This window comes from Taudactylus pleione, unplaced genomic scaffold (genome assembly GCF_031769625.1).
Source record: "Taudactylus pleione unplaced genomic scaffold, aTauple2 ptg000198l, whole genome shotgun sequence".
Lineage (NCBI taxonomy): Eukaryota > Metazoa > Chordata > Amphibia > Anura > Myobatrachidae > Taudactylus > Taudactylus pleione.
This window is the reverse complement of record NW_028284600.1, coordinates 5168646-5185505: the sequence shown is the minus strand read 5'-3', so window position 1 is coordinate 5185505 and position 16860 is coordinate 5168646. Positions and strand designations below refer to the sequence as shown.

The window sequence follows — 16860 nt, the reverse complement described above, 5'->3', positions numbered from 1 at the left end:
GCAAATATACAACCAAACAAAGAGGCAATACCGCTGCTTTAGCTGAAAATACTATTAGTCATCTGTAATGTATCTTAATAGTCAGTATATTTTAGTGTTGAGTTATTGAAAACATGCAGAGGAAACTTTTCTAAACATATGGCGCATACACACGGTCAGATTTTGTGTCAGATCTGAACGATAACAATTTTAAAATTGTTCACTCGTTCATATCTGATGTCAGATAACGATATCTGACATCTGATGTGTTTGCAGTCAGATTTGGACGATTTCATACATTTTAATACTGTCTGAAATCGTTCAATTGTTCAAATCGTTTGTAAAATCATTCAATCGTTCATCTGACAGATCTGACCGTGTGTATGCACCATAAGTCATTTCTAAAATGAACATTTATTGCATTCAGAAAACTGAAGGTAAAAACAGGTGTCTGTAGTGTATCTACCCCACATTCTGCTGCAAAAGATACCCCCCCCCCCTTCATATGCTTTTTTATTGTACAAGTAGGGAGTCTGTATTAGAGTGCAGACTCATTTAGAAAGCTTTGATCAGAGCCGAGCATCATTATTTTTTATTTGTAATGGCTGTAGCGTCAGAGCATTCTCTGTCTGGTTTAATCATCTGAAGCTAAGATACTCTGAGTGATGTACTGTATATCATACATAAAAGAACAATGTACTCTTGAAGAACAATGTAGATGGAAATGACAAGTCAAAGAAATTATCAAACGTTTCATATTCAGTTCTAACAAAACAAACCTGAGTACTTACCTAAATTCATTTGTTACAGTCATTTAACACAGTAGGGGGGGCTGATTCTGTGTTGGGAGCAAAGCAAAACAGCAAGTAAACTTTGCACATTGGCAAAACCATGCAGCACTGCCGGTGGGGCAGGTGTAAAATGTGCAGAGAGATTCAGTGTAAATAAAACTGCCAAGTACATGCAAATGCAGGCCAGTATTAACCCTGCTTGCAGAAATAAATAAATAAATAAATAAATAGATGTATTTGCTTTGCACCCCTTGCATTGCAACATGGTTTGTCATGGTGCAAAGTTACTTTCTTTTATTAAATATAAGGTACTGATCCAGTTAATGAAAGTTTTCACTTGGTGAAATGGAAGGCAGAATATATTTTGTGTACAGAATTAGTGGCGTGTACTATACAGAAAATCAATACTTATTAATGTACTTGTTAGTTAAAATGGATTTTCCAAGACTATGTAGCACACTGCAAGCTTGCAGTGCAGAATATTTACATAGTAAGCTCTGTTCAGCACAAGTGGGGATGGTGAATGGATTGCAAGCTCACAGCACAATACAGAAGGTCACCTCTCGATTTACAACTTGCAGTGTCAGGTGGGAAAGAAGTGGGGGTGTGTGTATTAGTGCATTTGTTAGTGTGTATATTCAGGGCCTGATTCAGGACCCGCTCGCAGGATTCAGGGCCTGATTCAGACCCGCGCGCTAGGATGCGTTCGCTTGTAGCCGGACGATTTTCGCATTGTGTGCATGCGAGAGATCGGGAAGCGTTCGCTCGCTGCACATAGACAGCCCAGTAGAGTGAGTGACAGGAGAGGCCGTTTGTGGGTGGTGACAGGGGCTGGCCATTAAAAACAGGGGAGTGGAGGTGCAAACTCAGGCGTGCCTGAGCGTCTTAACGCCGTTTCAGAGGCGTGCATAATTAATTGGCAGCGTCATACTACACGTCACCTGGCTAGATTTTACACTGAAGTGCTCACAGTACTTGCAGCTGGAATTGGTCAGCCACAAGTGCTGTGATCGCAATCGATGGCACTCGATGTACCGATAGTTACATACACTTCCTGGAGATGACGTGCGCAAGTGGGCGTCTTTAGACAGGCTGGTGGGCGTCTGCATACACAAAGCGATCACTTATCCAAGACATAGTGGGTGTGCTATTGCCTTGCCGTGCGATCGCCTGCCTTTGCTGGGTGCGAGCAAACGCATCTAGCGAGCAGGTCTGAATCGGGTCCTTCATATCAGCACATGGTTCTTTTCCCTCTTATATAAAGCACAATAATAATACCTACCTGCCCCTGCCCAGACATTGCTTTCTCAAGATCTTCTATTCTTGTTTGATAGCGATATATATCCGCTTGTAGCTGCTCTCGAGTCTGCAGGGTAATCACACATAAGTAACACATCAAGCGGGAACATTTATGTCACAACCTATTTACATTTGGTGCATAGAGGGCCAGCCAGGTGGTACAGATGGAATAGTTAGGGGGTTGTTGCTTGTGATACAGACATACAGAGAAAAGGGACAGGGCAGCCTGATTCTGACTCGCAGGAAGCTCCGAATGCGGACGCATCAATTTGAGCAAACTGCGCATGCGCCATACGTATCATTGCGCTATCTCCATTGGTGAAATGGGTATTTCTGGGTGTCAGCTGCGCAGACGCAGGAAAAAGAACCGTCTTATGAGGATCTCATGGGCGTGTAGCCAGCGCTGCGTTCTATTCTGAGCTGAGGGGAATGTCAATTACAGATGGATCTCTTGCACTCAGCATAGATTAGGTGTAAGTGTAGATACTATTGAAGACAACTGAACTTGCGAACGTAAAACAGGGGGCGCAATGCGTACGCATGGAGAGGTGCATATAGTCGCAATAGCATTCCATCAGCGCTATTTCCACATTAAAAATGTGGCCGCAAACAGAGCTGAGTACGACTCAGTATTAATGTATGCAAAGTGACAATGTATATATTTTTTATCCAAGGTAACGTAAGTTCTTATATTTATTTTGCTAAATAGAAAAGCACCCAAAGCCCTACAAATAGTAGAGATCAGTGTTTGAAAAAAATAAATAAATACATATATAAAAGACACGGATAACATGAATAGAGAACCCTTCGTACATGTATAACCCTTTTATTGTATATCCCGGGGCAAACAGACAAAATGCAAAAGCACCTTAACTTCTCTCTCAGCATCGAGGGTTCCCCCGACTTGCTCCTGTAACAGTGCATATGCGCGTTGCAGAGCCTGGTATTCCATGGTCAGCTGGCGGAATCGCAGGTCTGTCTCTTCTTTGGCCATGCCCTATCAGGTGCAAAGAGTGTGTGAGTGAACCATTAAACAACACCGTTTAGAAGCCTTATTTTTTCCTTCAAATCGGATGTAAAATGATGGAATCGTACTGCATAGTTCTGTAATGTTATGAAGACATCCTCACTACATATATCAACAGTCTAGTTACAAAGATGATCAAATTGCCATTCCGATGTTATTTGGTCCTTCAATGGTGCATTAACAGTTAGGCACCAATGAGGGTTTTCAAGTGCTCATTCCCTGTTACTCGCAGGTTTCCCCATCTTATGTTATAAAGTATGTTCTTTTTTCCCTATGCACCCAATGCACATCTAGTCACATCATATCTCCCAACTGTCCCGATTTTGGCTGAACAGTCCTGCTATTCAGGGATTGTCCTGCCATCCCACCCATGGGAATCCATGCAGTTTCCCGCAGTGAAGGAGCGCACTTTCAAAGCTGCTCTTCACTGTGCGGGGAGAGCCTGGGGGCAGCCCAGCCTCTCCGGGAGTGCTGGCTCGCCCCCAGAGTGATGAGGCCACACCCCATTCAACATGAGGCGACGCTTCCTTTTCGGCCACACATACCTTCACCATGCGGGGGTCCCGATTCTGAGATGAACAATGTTGGGAAGGTATGGTTACATACTGTAGCCTACCTGACCTAGAATTTATCCATTTAAGTAGGGCGAGATCAAGGGCCTAAAAATTATTAAGGGCCTATAGTAAGAAGCGGAAGAACTGTGACCAGTGTTGTGTGGGTGTGGCCAATGCCAGATGGGTGTGACCAGTGCTATGTGGGTGTGGCTAATGTCATGTGGGTGTGGCCAGTGCTGTATGGGTGTAGCCAATGCCATGTGGGCGTGTTTTCTCCCTATATTACCAGCCCTAATGTCTCCCTAAATAATAAAAGAAGAAAAGTTGCATTATTTTGTAAGGAAGATAGAAAACTATTTTAATACTTATGATTGATGGCCAACGTTGTGGCCAGCTGCGTGGTATTACGTTTTAGAATTGGAGGAGCAAGTCAGGGATCTTTTGAGGAGTCAGGGTAGGAGTCCAAACTTGAGTTTATGGTTCGGGCTTAGGCTACGCCTATCGTGAAAACGTCAGTGCAGATTTAGGAGTTGTGCTAATATGAGAGCAGTTAACATATTAGTATGTAGAATCTAAGGTTCAGGCTATCTTTTTCCACTTAACTTTAATATTTTGCTTAAAAGAGGATAATACAGGGCTGTCTTAACAGCATTGGAGGCCCTGGGAAAGCACAGCACTGGGTCCCCTACGATTGGAAACCCGCTGCCCCTTCTCCCCCATTTAATACATTTAGACCTCAGATCAGACACCCAGAGACTCCCCCCTATTATTAAATTCATACCCCAGAGCAGATACCCACTGCCATCTCTCCCGAATGAACAAAATCAGACCCCAGATCAGACGCTCAAATGCCACCCCCCAATTAATAAAATCAGACTCCAGACCTGACAAATCCCCTCACACAGACAAATTTTAAAAAATCAGACTCCAAATAAAAAAAAATAAATAAAAAGAATAACTTACCCGTCCTGTGGTTCCGCCATCTCTCCATGTTTCCATACAGTGAATGATTGTTAACACTTTGATTGGTGGATAGCTCCAGTATTCTGACAGCCATTCACTGTCTGGCTGCAGGCTGGGAGTAAGGTAGAGAATGCTGCCTCCCAGCCGGCTGTTTTATGCACGGAGCGCACGGCCGCACATTTCATATAGTGCATATAGCGCGGCCGCACATTCCATATATTGCATATAGCGCGGCCGCACATTCCATATAGTGCATAGGGCAGCCAGCTGAGAGGCAGGCAGAGTAAGATGCTCCCCGGCCACTCTGAGTTTGGATTACACACAATCAGAGCAGCCGAGCGACATTATTTACCTGCCAACCAAGTAGCCCTGGAGGCACCAGCCTGGATGCAGAGAACCCCTGGCCAAGCGCACCTCTGCTCGAAGGCCCCATGAAATGTGAGGCCCTGGGAGATGCTCAGTGTACCCATACGATGGTACTGAGAAAATATTCCTTTTGAAGTAAAGGGGCAAAGATACTGTAGAAGCTCTCCAACCTACTCTTCATTGCAATGGAGCTTATTGATGGGTCAGAGGGGACACAGGGCATATGCCCCTTTACTAAAACACAGCCTTCATCTGCAGCTATACTATCAATTTGAACTAAGAAAAAAATCTACAGGGCTAAAAAAGTTAATTACAGCAATACATATGTATATATAACGGAACCGAGTAGAACCGAGCCTGCACATCCCTAATATATATATATATATATATATATATATACACACACACACATATATATATATATATATACATACACATACATATACATCCATACATATACATCCATAACAATATACAGATACATAGTAGGGATGTGCAGGCTCGGATAGGTTCGAGTTTGCACGTGGAGTTCGGATTTTTCCCTCCAAAAAAACGGAACTCAGAAAGAGGCAAAACGTCATCTTACATGGACGAACATCATCATTCCTGGACAAAGGTCCAGGAATGATGATGTTCGTCCATGTAAGATGACGTTTTGCCTCTTTCTGAGTTCCGTTTTTTTGGAGGGAAAAATCCAAACTCCACGTGCAAACTCGAACCTATCCGAGCCTGCACATCCCTAATACATAGTAATTTTAATTCTTTAAACTACTAAATGACATCACTACACCTCTTCCACATCCTCGTCAGGAGTGCAGGGAGTGCGGTCTGTTCGGTCGGTTTGGTAGGAGATTGAAGAACCGTCTGAATCCAAAGATGCTTCTTCGTCATACCCGAAAAATGTTTCCACAACCGGCTACGAAGCAGAAAGTCGAAATGGAAAGTACATTATCTATTAAACAGTTTCTGTCTTTAGAGGAGAGTTTTTTTCACTGGCAGGACATTTAATGGGGTTGGGTATGAAATCCTGGGTGTCGGGATGCCGCTGGTCAGAATACCGACAGCAGCATCCTGACAGCCAGAATCCCGACACCCATAGGGAAGACAAGTAAGTATTTTTCTAACCCTTACTCTAACCCTCCCTGGTGCCTAACCCTCAAATCCCCCCCTAGTGCCTAAACCTAACCTCCCCCTTACCGCACCCTAATCCTAACACTCCCTACCCGATGCCTCCACCTAATGCCTAACCCCGCTACCTAACCCTAACCTCCCCCTAACACCACGATACTTACCTTTGGGATGCTGGCGGTCAGGATACTGGTGCTGGGATCCCAACCTGTCGGGATTTCGAAGCCGGTATTCAGACCGTCAAAATCCCACAAGACGGGATGTCGACTACATCCCATTTAACGCATGAATTTTATTGAACAGTGTACAGGTGACGTATGCTTTAAGGCAGAGTTTCACAAACCCCGCCATTACAGTCCAAGTTTTAAGGATGACCATGCATGAGTCCAGGTGGTTAAATCAAATTGACTGAGGTACTAATTAAGTCACGTGTGCTCAGCCATGGATATCTATAAAACATGAACTGTAGATGCGGAGTTTGGGAACCTCTGCTTTAAAAAGTAAAGAGTAGGGATGTTTCCAGTTCCACTGCTTATTACACAAAGAATGAATCACCACCGGCTGAGCCTTTGAGAGCTCTGCGTACAGGGGGGAAGCGTGGCCACATTCCTTCCCCCCAAAAACTAAGAACCTACTGTGGGCAGGGGCGCCGTGACGTGGGGCGGGTACTAATTACCCAGGCCAGGGCTTGCTGGAGGGGCCCAGGTCTGACGCTGCCCCCTTCTCCTTCTTACCTATCAGTAGCCCAGCTAACACTGAAGCAGCAGCAGTTCCCTCTCAGCCTGTGGGGGGGAGGGGAGTGGAGGAGGGGGGGGGTAGATCTGCAGAAGCATATTGGCCACTGAAAGGAGAATGCTACTTACTAAATTCCCCCCAAAATGTTTCTGAACAGGGGCATGTCTGAGCACAGATTTGGACTGTCACATATCGCAAGATGCGAGCAACTTAAAATGCAGCGTACACATATGCATCTGCAGAGTGAATATCTGGATTTGGCCTCCTTAAAGGTACAACAGTCATATTTATCAACTTGATAGAGATAACTGCTACTGTACATATTTACTGTTTGAAAAAGACAGAATATAGAAATATATATATTTTTTTGGTTGAATAATACTTGTTGCTATAAACTAGCTGTGAGTCTGTTATAATATGCATGTTATGGCCTTACATTAGTGTAGGGCTGGTCAGGCTTATCTAGCCTATCTCATTATAAAGCCAAAGGGATGCCCTGTTCAGAGTGCGTAAGTAAATAAATGTATATTTACATGTGTTATTTATGCATTAGGATTACAATAGAAGTAAATGTATTACCCGCATGGGGTGCACCAATGCACGCAATGCGCTTGGAGCCAGCACTTACAGCAGAGACAGGAAGATTGGTTTTAAACCATTTGTTCTGAACATAAAACTCTTAACAATAAAAATGGAAAAGTATTTTACCTTAGGGAGTTTTGTCATTTTTTTCCGCTGCTTCCTAAATCTTAAAAGCTTTTCTCGGTCCTGCGGATATAAATTGATCGAGTCAGGAGTCATTTTCCAATGTATGGCTGGCATGAGAAATACAAGTGTCTCTTTGCTGGGTGTTTTTTTGGTGTATTAATGTTTTTATTCCTGCACTAAAATGGAAAGAGGAACAGATGATTTTTAGGAGGAATTACCACCTAACATGGAAAATAGGCTTCAGCTTTAGCCTAATATCAGTGACTCTACAGTTACTTTTTACATTACAGGTGTAATTATAGTTATTTATGGAGCTGATCTATTCAGAAAACAAACTCAAAAGGGCATGAAAATCAATGCAACAAGCACAGCATAGAGAAAATGGAGACAGTGATGAGTTCAGTGGCCTCTCTGAGGGGTGAATTCTGAGTTGGAAGTAGGGATGGACAACGATAATTACCAACCATCGATGGTTAACCACCGATGGTCAATGGTTGACCTCCTTCGATGGCAAAGAGCTGCACAATGTTTTTCTTTATTTCCAACCCCCCCCCCCCCCCCCGGATGTGCCCTGTGAAGCCCCACCCCCAAATCTGATTGGTGTGCAGCCCAATAGCACATGGCTGGCCAATATTGCAAGGCTGACCATTGGTCGGCGAAAGCCGTCAATGGTTTCATGCCGATTGTTACACACCATCAAAGTTAACCCACCGATGTCCATTCCCTGATGGGAGCAGATATAACAGGTACAGAGAGATTTAGATGTGAGAGGGGCATGTCCAGTGTAAAAACAAAGCTGTATAGCGTCTGTGGTATACATGCAAAAGCCGCCATTATTTACCCTGCTTGCAAAAATAATAAATGTATTTGCACCCCCTGTATTGCAATATGGTTTGTTCCAGATACAAAGTTACCAACTCAGAATCAGCCCCTGAGTGTCCAATGATTAAAGACAATCATGATATGTTCTTGGAGAAAAATTGATCTTTGACTTTTGTTGCAGCTTAACATATTGTGGCAGTATCACCAGAGATGACGCTGTGGGGCCGGAGAGATCCACCCACAGGGTAGATATACTAAGTTTTGCCACACTTATGGTAGTAGTGAGAGATAGTCAGTCTGCAAGACTCTCCAGTCAGGACAGGCTGGGGCCTGTGTGTCCAGTCCAAGTGGGACTACAGTTGGAGACCAGTGTGGGCTGGGAAGCCACTGGTGGGTATGAAGGTGAGTTCAGACCTACAGGAGGTAGGGAGAACCCTAAACACTCTGAAAGACTGTTACTCTGCTGGAAGCAGATTGTGAGACTGCAAGCAGGCCAGGAGCCTGAACGTGAGCAGGCCGGAGCCTGTGAATACCTGCCAGAGACAGGACTGGAACTTTGAGAGACTGTGTTTGCAGATTAGCTGCACAATTATAGTTAGGGGCGAAGAAGAGAGTTAGTTGTCCCAAAAAGGGGCTAGGCATTTATAATTTTGTGTTCATTTGTGTTGCACCCAATTTATGCTGAAAAGTAAAGCACCTTTCCATTTATTTACCTGAAAGCTGTGTTGGATCCTGATTTAGCACCTAATCACTGCACCACTTACACCCATCTACCGGGCTAACTACCCCTGTGTCGTTACAATATTTAATTATAATATTCATGTATTTAAAGCATAAATGTAACATGCCTATAAATGTCTAAGTTCCAACAGCAACAGGTACAGGGCTCAATACAATCATCTGATAGTCACAAAAGAAAATACAGTACAGTACATACTGTAACCAATTCAAGAATAGGATGCCATCTTCTGGACAGAACTGGTACAACAAAAGTTTTTTTTTTTTTACTTCCCAGTCAGTTAAATGTAAGAAACCATTTTCATGTAGTTTTAGCTTCAGGTGATCTGCAACAGAGTGAGTTGTAAGGTTTGGTGTCCCGAGAGCTCAGTGATGGTCACCTTATTCAGGGTCATCTAGAACTGTTTGGCAACTTGGCTTCTGGGAAACCACAACAACATCTAAGCTGTCCAGTTGCTGAAGTCCTGTAATTCTTTCCTAAGCTGCAACAGGAGCTGCTGTCAAACTGATCTTTGTAACAGATGACATAGAAACTTCTCTAGCCAAATCGCTGAATGATTATTATAAGGTTCTAACTATACATCTATAATAGGCATATTCAGACAGGACTCAACAGTGCACATAGGGCCTCATTCAGACCCACTCGCAAGCGGCTGTCCGCTCGCAAGTAGGTCGATGGTGTGCACTGCGCATGCGCACGACGGAGGGAGCTCCGTCGTGCGCATGAGCCAGACGCGACGAGCGAAGGACTTTCCTTCGCTCGTTGTGTCTGATCAAAGGGGGCGTGCTGTCGATGTTGATTGACAGCACGCCCCCTTTGGTGGGCGTGCCTGCCAGACGGAGGCGTTCCCAAGGGAACGCCTACCGTCAGAAGCCGGCCCTACTGACATCACTAGTGATGTCAGTGGGAGTGATTTTGGTTCTGATAGAGCCAAAATCACTCCAGGGCTTGTGGTCGAAAAACCCGACCACAGGCTTCTGGACGCACTGGCGATGGTCGCGATGGTCAAGACCATCGCGACCATCATCCTGCACGCTCGTATGTGCTGTGGGTGGTGACCCACAGCTATACGAGCGTCCAGGAGGACGCTCCATTTTTATGGAGGACGGCCCTCATTCAGAGCGAGCGCTCTGCTCAGAGCGTCCGGCTCTGAATGAGGGCCATAGTCCAGTTCCTGTAAGCCTTTCTAACAAATCTGTTACGGGATGCTCGGTAAAACATTACACTGACTACGTCTCCTGACAAAATACATTTTCTTAGCCTTTGCATATACTAATTTAAAATAATCTTTAAACCAACTTAATTGTTTAGAGCAGTGATTCCCAAATTGTCGCCACGGCTCTCTGGAGAGGTTGTGATGAGCGGGGGGTAGGGGGGACTGTCACTGCGGTGAATCCTGAGGCTGCCTGTTGCTGAATGGGGTCCTGCAGTGCATTGTGGGACATCAGACAGGAAGTGTCTGATTTGATCTGAGGAGCGAAGCTGCAGAACGGTGCTGCAGATTATAACTAACGGTAAGTAAGGAGGGGGGACTTGGAGGGGTCAAAGGGAGAGACATGGACGGGGCAAATGGAGGGACATGGAGGGGGCAAATGGAGGGACATGGAGGTGGCAAATGGAGAGACATGGAGGGGGCAAATGGAGAGACATGGAGAGGGGCAAAGGGAGAGACATGGAGGGGGCAAATGGAGAGACATGGAGAGGGGCAAAGGGAGAGGCATGTAGGTGGCAAATGGAGGAAAATAAAGGTGGCAAATGGAGAGGCATGGAGGGGGCAAATGAAGAGACATGGAGGGGGCAAAGGGAGAGAGATGAAGGGGGCAAAGGGAGAGAGATGAAGGTGGCAAATGGAGAGACATGGAGGGGGCAAAGGGAGAGACATGGAGGAGGCAAAGGAAGAAACATGGAGGGGGCAAAGGGAGAGACATGGAGGGGGAAAATGGAGAGACATGGAGGGGACAAAGGGAGAGACATTGAGGGGCAAAGAGAGATGAAGGAGGCAAAGGGAGAGAGACGAAGGAGGCAAAGGGAGAGAGACGAAGGAGGCAAAGGGAGAGAGATGAAGGAGGCAAATGGAGAGACTTGGAGGTGGCAAATGGTGAGACATGCAGGTGGCAAAGGGAGAAACATGAAGGGGACAAAGGCAGAGACATGGAGGAGGCAAAGGGAGAGAGATGTAGGAGGCAAAGGGAGAGACATGGAGGGGCAAAGGGAGAGACATGAAGGTGGCAAATAGAGAGACAAAGAGAGGGCAAATGGAGAGACATGGAGGGGGAAAATGGAGAGACATTGAGGGGCCAAAGGGAGAGAGACGGAGGGGGCAATGGGTAAGAATAGCACATTTTTTCTCTTTCTTTTTTAAATACTTATTACATTATTTTGAGCCAACTAATTAAAAAAACAGGACAGTAATTATTTTGGCTTAGGGGTGCCTTGATAAAATGATGGAGACCCTAACGGTGCCTTGAATTGAGAAAGTTTGGGAACCACTGGTTTAGAGCTTAAAATCACATCACATAACATTGATACTTACGATGACACTCTTCACATAGCCTGCAGTTTCCAATGTCTAAAAGAGAATTAGGGTTTATTTTTATTTTATTATTGTAGCAGTGATGAGAATAGTGTTACACTTAAAACTGTGTCCATATAAAGTAGTGATAGACAAGCTTTCACAGGAAAGTGGATGGTTACATTATAAAGTTTGATTGTATCTGTGTCTCTATGAAAATTGTGTAATTAACTTATAATAATTTGGGGAGGGGGGTTAAAGGCAAATAAATATATATATATTAAATAAATAAAAAGAATAAATAAAAATAATAAATAAATAAATACCACTTGTTGACTTGTTGGTAGTAGATAACTTAAACTGAATCCAGAAGCTGATGCACAGACAGGATCCATCATAAGCAGATAGGAGCCATCAGGCGCTCAGGGAAACTTGCAGGCTTAGGGCCTGATCCTGAGGCGGATGCATTGCTCCAGCCTATGCGGCCATCGGCGACTGTCATGTTTGCTACCTTATGCTGTTGCTCCAGTATCCTTCTGTCTATGCAAGTATCTGTGCTGCCACCAGACGGATCTGTACCGGGCATCTGCTCGTTAATAAGCCCCCCCCTCCGGTTGTTGCCATGTGACAACTGCAGCAGGGCCGGACCGCTACCAGTGTTACTATCCACATGGGCATAGAGGGGGAATATAAACCTATGGCGAGCAAAGCGAGCTACAGTGCCTGAAGCGTGGCGAGCATAGCGAGCCCTCGAGGTGACACTTTTGGCCCCAGTTCTAAACTTTTCCCCTGCCCCTTTTGCCGCGGGTCACGTGGTTGTGACGTCAGAGGTCCTTTACAGCACCTCGTTCTAGACCTAACCTTTACTATATAATGTAATATAATAATGTAATGTAATATAATATAATGCATGATCAATATTTTTGCTCCTTGGAACACTGTATACTGTAATCTACTGGCACTACTAGACTGGCGCCACCTATCTACATTGTCATGAAATACCAGGGAAGTCTTAAATGACTTTGCAGGGCAATACCCCAGACATGTGATGTTCTTTTACTCAGTAGAACAAATGTGTTTGCTAGAATAAGTATTATTCTCAGTGCAATGGTCATTTTGCTGAAGTTTTTTTTTTTTTTTTAATAGTTAAGCAGACCCAAATCATATACTGTACCGTAATAGACGTCAGTCCTGTGACACCCAGAAATGATTGTCTCTCTGTCACTTTGTGGTTTACCAGTGGTTAAATAATAATGCCATTATCAACCATTACACAGGAAGCATATAACTTTCTTACAATACAAAATAGGTAACAATACTAATAATAATCAGGAAAATTTGCTCCCTGCAAACTGTACCTTAGAGAGTTCATCAATTATTATTTGTTGTTCATTAATTTGTAGCCTTAGAAAGTCAATCTCTCTCTCGTCTCGACTTCGGTCCAGGTCATTTAAAGAGCTTGGCCTCCTGATGGTCCCAACCTTTTGTCTCTAAATAAGATAAAGGTGTATAAAATATAAAAAACGATAAATGGGGAAAATATACTTTAGTTTATTTGCAAAATTAAATTTGTGTTATTTCTTTGAGATGAAAAAAATGCAGCAGTGACATAAAGGGGCTTTTCTGTATTGAAGGTGGAATAATAGTGCATGATGTGTCAGTGATATGTATATGTAATGCTCATTTGTACAATAAATAATCTACCCACCATTTCTATGTTTTCTTGTGTTAAAAACTTTAACTTGTTCGACATACGTCGTAAGGAATGGGACATATCTTCATTCTTCCGGCTAAGACGCTTATTCTTATCCAGGATAGGCTTATATTGACTCTCTGCTTCCCGTAGACGTTTTACCTGGAACACAGAGGGATTGTAATGTAACAGGCAACTGTTTAGGTCACTTTGTGATGTCTGGAGACCCTGCTCTTTCTACTTTCAATCTCCCTCACTTATGCTGGGTACACATGATTTAACAAAATTAGTCGATGGATCGGTCAGCAGACTGATCCGCCATAAGAGCAGCCGATAGGTTAGCATAGGCGTGTGCGGACGCCGGGTCATGGACAAACCGGTCAACACCTCCCAACAGGACATAGACTACTCACCTGGATGGCCAGGTAAGTCTAGGTGAGAAGCGTATGTCCCGGAGGAAGGGGGAAGTGCCGACGCGGCACCCCATGTGCCGGCACCTGCGCACTCCTATGTAGGTAAGCTATACACACTTCCCAAGCAGTCACTCGGTATGTCTGGGCTGACATTACAACTGGGTCGCCCGTACACACAGCCAGATGCACTGATATATATATTTCAGATACATCGGTATTGGCTGGGCTGCAGCGCCAACATGATATGTTTGTGAACAACATTATTCACAGACATATCGGGCGCACACACCCAAATAGCGATCTATCGCCAAGTGTGTACCCAGCATTAGCTTCCATTTTCACATCCACTACTCTCTTCAAATTATATCAAAGCCCATTCCACAAGCAGCTCTGCACTCACTACCATAAATACAAGTGTGGGCAGGTCACAGTTTCCCATAAAATGAGCATACATCTCCTGAAATTCTCTGTGCTGATGCAAACATCCCGACTCTCTGACTGACTACTGGTGCTCAGATCTCAGTCACACTTTCCTTAAAGTAATAAGACCACGCAGCTAAGTGAACACTCAACAAACATAACGCCGAACGAGTAGGGCTGTGACTTTTACAACACGTTGCCAGTACTTCCAAATGAAGGGGGAAATTGATCAAACCTTCTAAAAAGGGCAAGTGAAGGTGTTACCCATAGCAACCAATCAGATTGTAGCTGTCACTTATCTAGTATAGTCTAGAAAATGATGGCTAGAATCTGGTTGGCTCAGGGTCTGATTCAGAGATGTACCCTAATGCCACCATTGCTGCCAATTTGTATGCAGCGGCTGTGCGAAAATATGCAAATTGAGCAGCCACCAGGATTTGTATTCAGATTCCCAATGGCAGCTTCGCAAGTCCAAACGACTGCGTTCAAATAACAGCAACCATCACAGTTTAGTCAGTTATCGGAACTGAGATGCCGGAGCCATTTCTACTGCGTATGTGATCGCAGTCGCAGGCTGAGACATACCCCAAAAATGGTTGCAATACGCCTGCATTTGAGTTGCCACCCCCCCCTCTATGTTGCTGCCCACAAATGGTCCCTGTCTGTCAATCACTATGCGAATAAATTCTCACTGTGAGCAATAACGGTAATGGAACTTGATGCATGCGCAGTGCGATTCAGAAGCATGCGCAGACCACCGATAATCACTCAACTGTGCATCATCGGCGTTGCGTCCATCTCTGATTCAGAACCCTCAGTTGCCATCACTATCAGTGCCAGGTAACTCTAACACAACCTGCATTCTTAGATACTATGCAAGCCAGACAAAGGGCCTGATTCAGACCCACTCGCGAGCGGCTGTCCGCTCGCAAGTGGGTCGATGGTCTGCACTGCGCATGCGCACGACGGAGGGAGCTCCGTCGTACGCATGCACGAAATGCGCCGAGCGAAGGACTTTCCTTCGCTCGGAGTGTCTGATCAAAGGGGGCGTGCTGTCGATGTTGATTGACAGCACGCCCCCTTTGGTGGGCGTGCCTCCCAGACGGAGGCGTTCCCAAGGGAACGCCTACCTTCAGAAGCCGGCCCCACTGACATCACTAGTGATGTCAGTGGGAGTGATTTTGGCTCTGATAGAGCCAAAATCACTCCTGGCCTTGCGGTTGAGAAACTCAACCGCAGGCTTCTGCTCGCAGTGGCGATGGTCGCGATGGTCAAGACCATCGCGACCATCACCCTGCACGCTCGTGTATGCTGTGGGTGGTGACCCACAGCTATACGAGCGTCCAGGAGGACGCTCCATATTTATGGAGGTGGGCCCTGATTCAGAGCGAGCGCTCTGGTCAGAGCGTCCGGCTCTGAATCAGGGCCAATGTACACAGAATTCTAATACAATAATATAGTTACCAGTTCGTTTCTCTCTTCAGACAGTAAAGCGTTGCGGTCTTCTAATTTCCGGATAATTGCACTTAATTCTGCAATTTTTAGCTGGAAGCGGCGCGTGTCCTTTTCATCCAACTGTTCCTGAAACAAAGATCCACTGCAAATAACTGGACATTGAAACCTATTAAAAAGGGCATTCTGTGCCAGATAACATGATCTCCAGAACGCTCTGACATCCACCAAGAGTCGGACCTTTAAAGTAAACGTGGAACATATGAAACATGAGGACACTAGGGGAGAGGAAATGTCGATGAAAGCACAAAGAAGCCACAGACATCAAATGAAATAATAAACCATTAAAGTCGCTGAAGTCTATAAAAGCAAACTTGTTCTTCCGCCTAAAACAAAACAAAACGTACACGTTACATTTCTGCCGCATTACTCACCCAAAGGCTTTTCTATTCTGCAACAGCAAAATGATTTTTTATGATCAAATACAGCTGCCTCTAATGACGACTGGACCCAACAGGCACGAATGGCATAAAACCGGTCACTTATGTTGGTATATGCGTTTGGTAGAAATTGATTGAGGTGGTGGTAAACCCTTTGGCCCCAACGATGGTAGACCGACTCCAAAATGCAGCTTTAAAACTGTATCTGATTCCATCATACAACTGGTACAGGAGAGACTTTGGGTCAACAACCCTAATAATTAGGTTGTTCAGCTCAGTAACATAAAGAAAAGCAGCACGGTGAGCCTCGATTGGCGCCAAAATAAAAAAGCGCCTCTGTTTTCATTTAAACTAATTTAGCAAAAAAAAAAAAAAATTAAAAAAGCACATGGTATTAAAGCTTAGGAAAGGTACAGTAGTAGCGATAGGCAGGATTGGAGAGACAGAGCTACTGTAGTTATAATGGATTCCACTTTGAACAGGTGCTGTGAGGAAGGACAATACAACAATTAGTATTTTAGAAACTTAAGGCCCCCATACATCAGCAATTGATTGCAGCAATCGTGCAATTTGCAATCGATTGTGTATAAAAATCTTTCCCTTTTTCAATCGATTGTGGCATCTCTGCAATCGATTGAAAAAGGGAAAGATTTTTATACACTATCGATTGCAGATTGCACGATTGCTGCAATCAATTGCTGATGTATGGAGGCCTTTAGAAGTACACACTGGGCGTCATTTGACAACTGGAAAAAATATGGTGTGTAAATGTGAATGTAATACACAATACATTGTCACGGCACTTTGCTGTATGGAGAG

The 16860-nt window shown here is 44.5% G+C and overlaps 1 protein-coding gene across 1 annotated transcript in view; it reads right to left on the bottom strand.

The window, feature by feature from the left end:
* Positions 1 to 16860, bottom strand: part of JAKMIP3 (Janus kinase and microtubule interacting protein 3) — a 108175-nt gene that overhangs the window by 44048 nt on the left and 47267 nt on the right. Inside the window, exons 4-11 of the mRNA XM_088476950.1 lie at positions 15614 to 15730; positions 13332 to 13478; positions 12982 to 13113; positions 11645 to 11680; positions 7551 to 7610; positions 5770 to 5895; positions 2938 to 3066; positions 2053 to 2136 (exon numbers count right to left, since the gene is read on the bottom strand). Coding sequence (XP_088333076.1) covers positions 2053 to 2136; positions 2938 to 3066; positions 5770 to 5895; positions 7551 to 7610; positions 11645 to 11680; positions 12982 to 13113; positions 13332 to 13478; positions 15614 to 15730 — 831 coding nt within the window. The remainder of the gene's footprint in view (positions 1 to 2052; positions 2137 to 2937; positions 3067 to 5769; positions 5896 to 7550; positions 7611 to 11644; positions 11681 to 12981; positions 13114 to 13331; positions 13479 to 15613; positions 15731 to 16860) is intronic.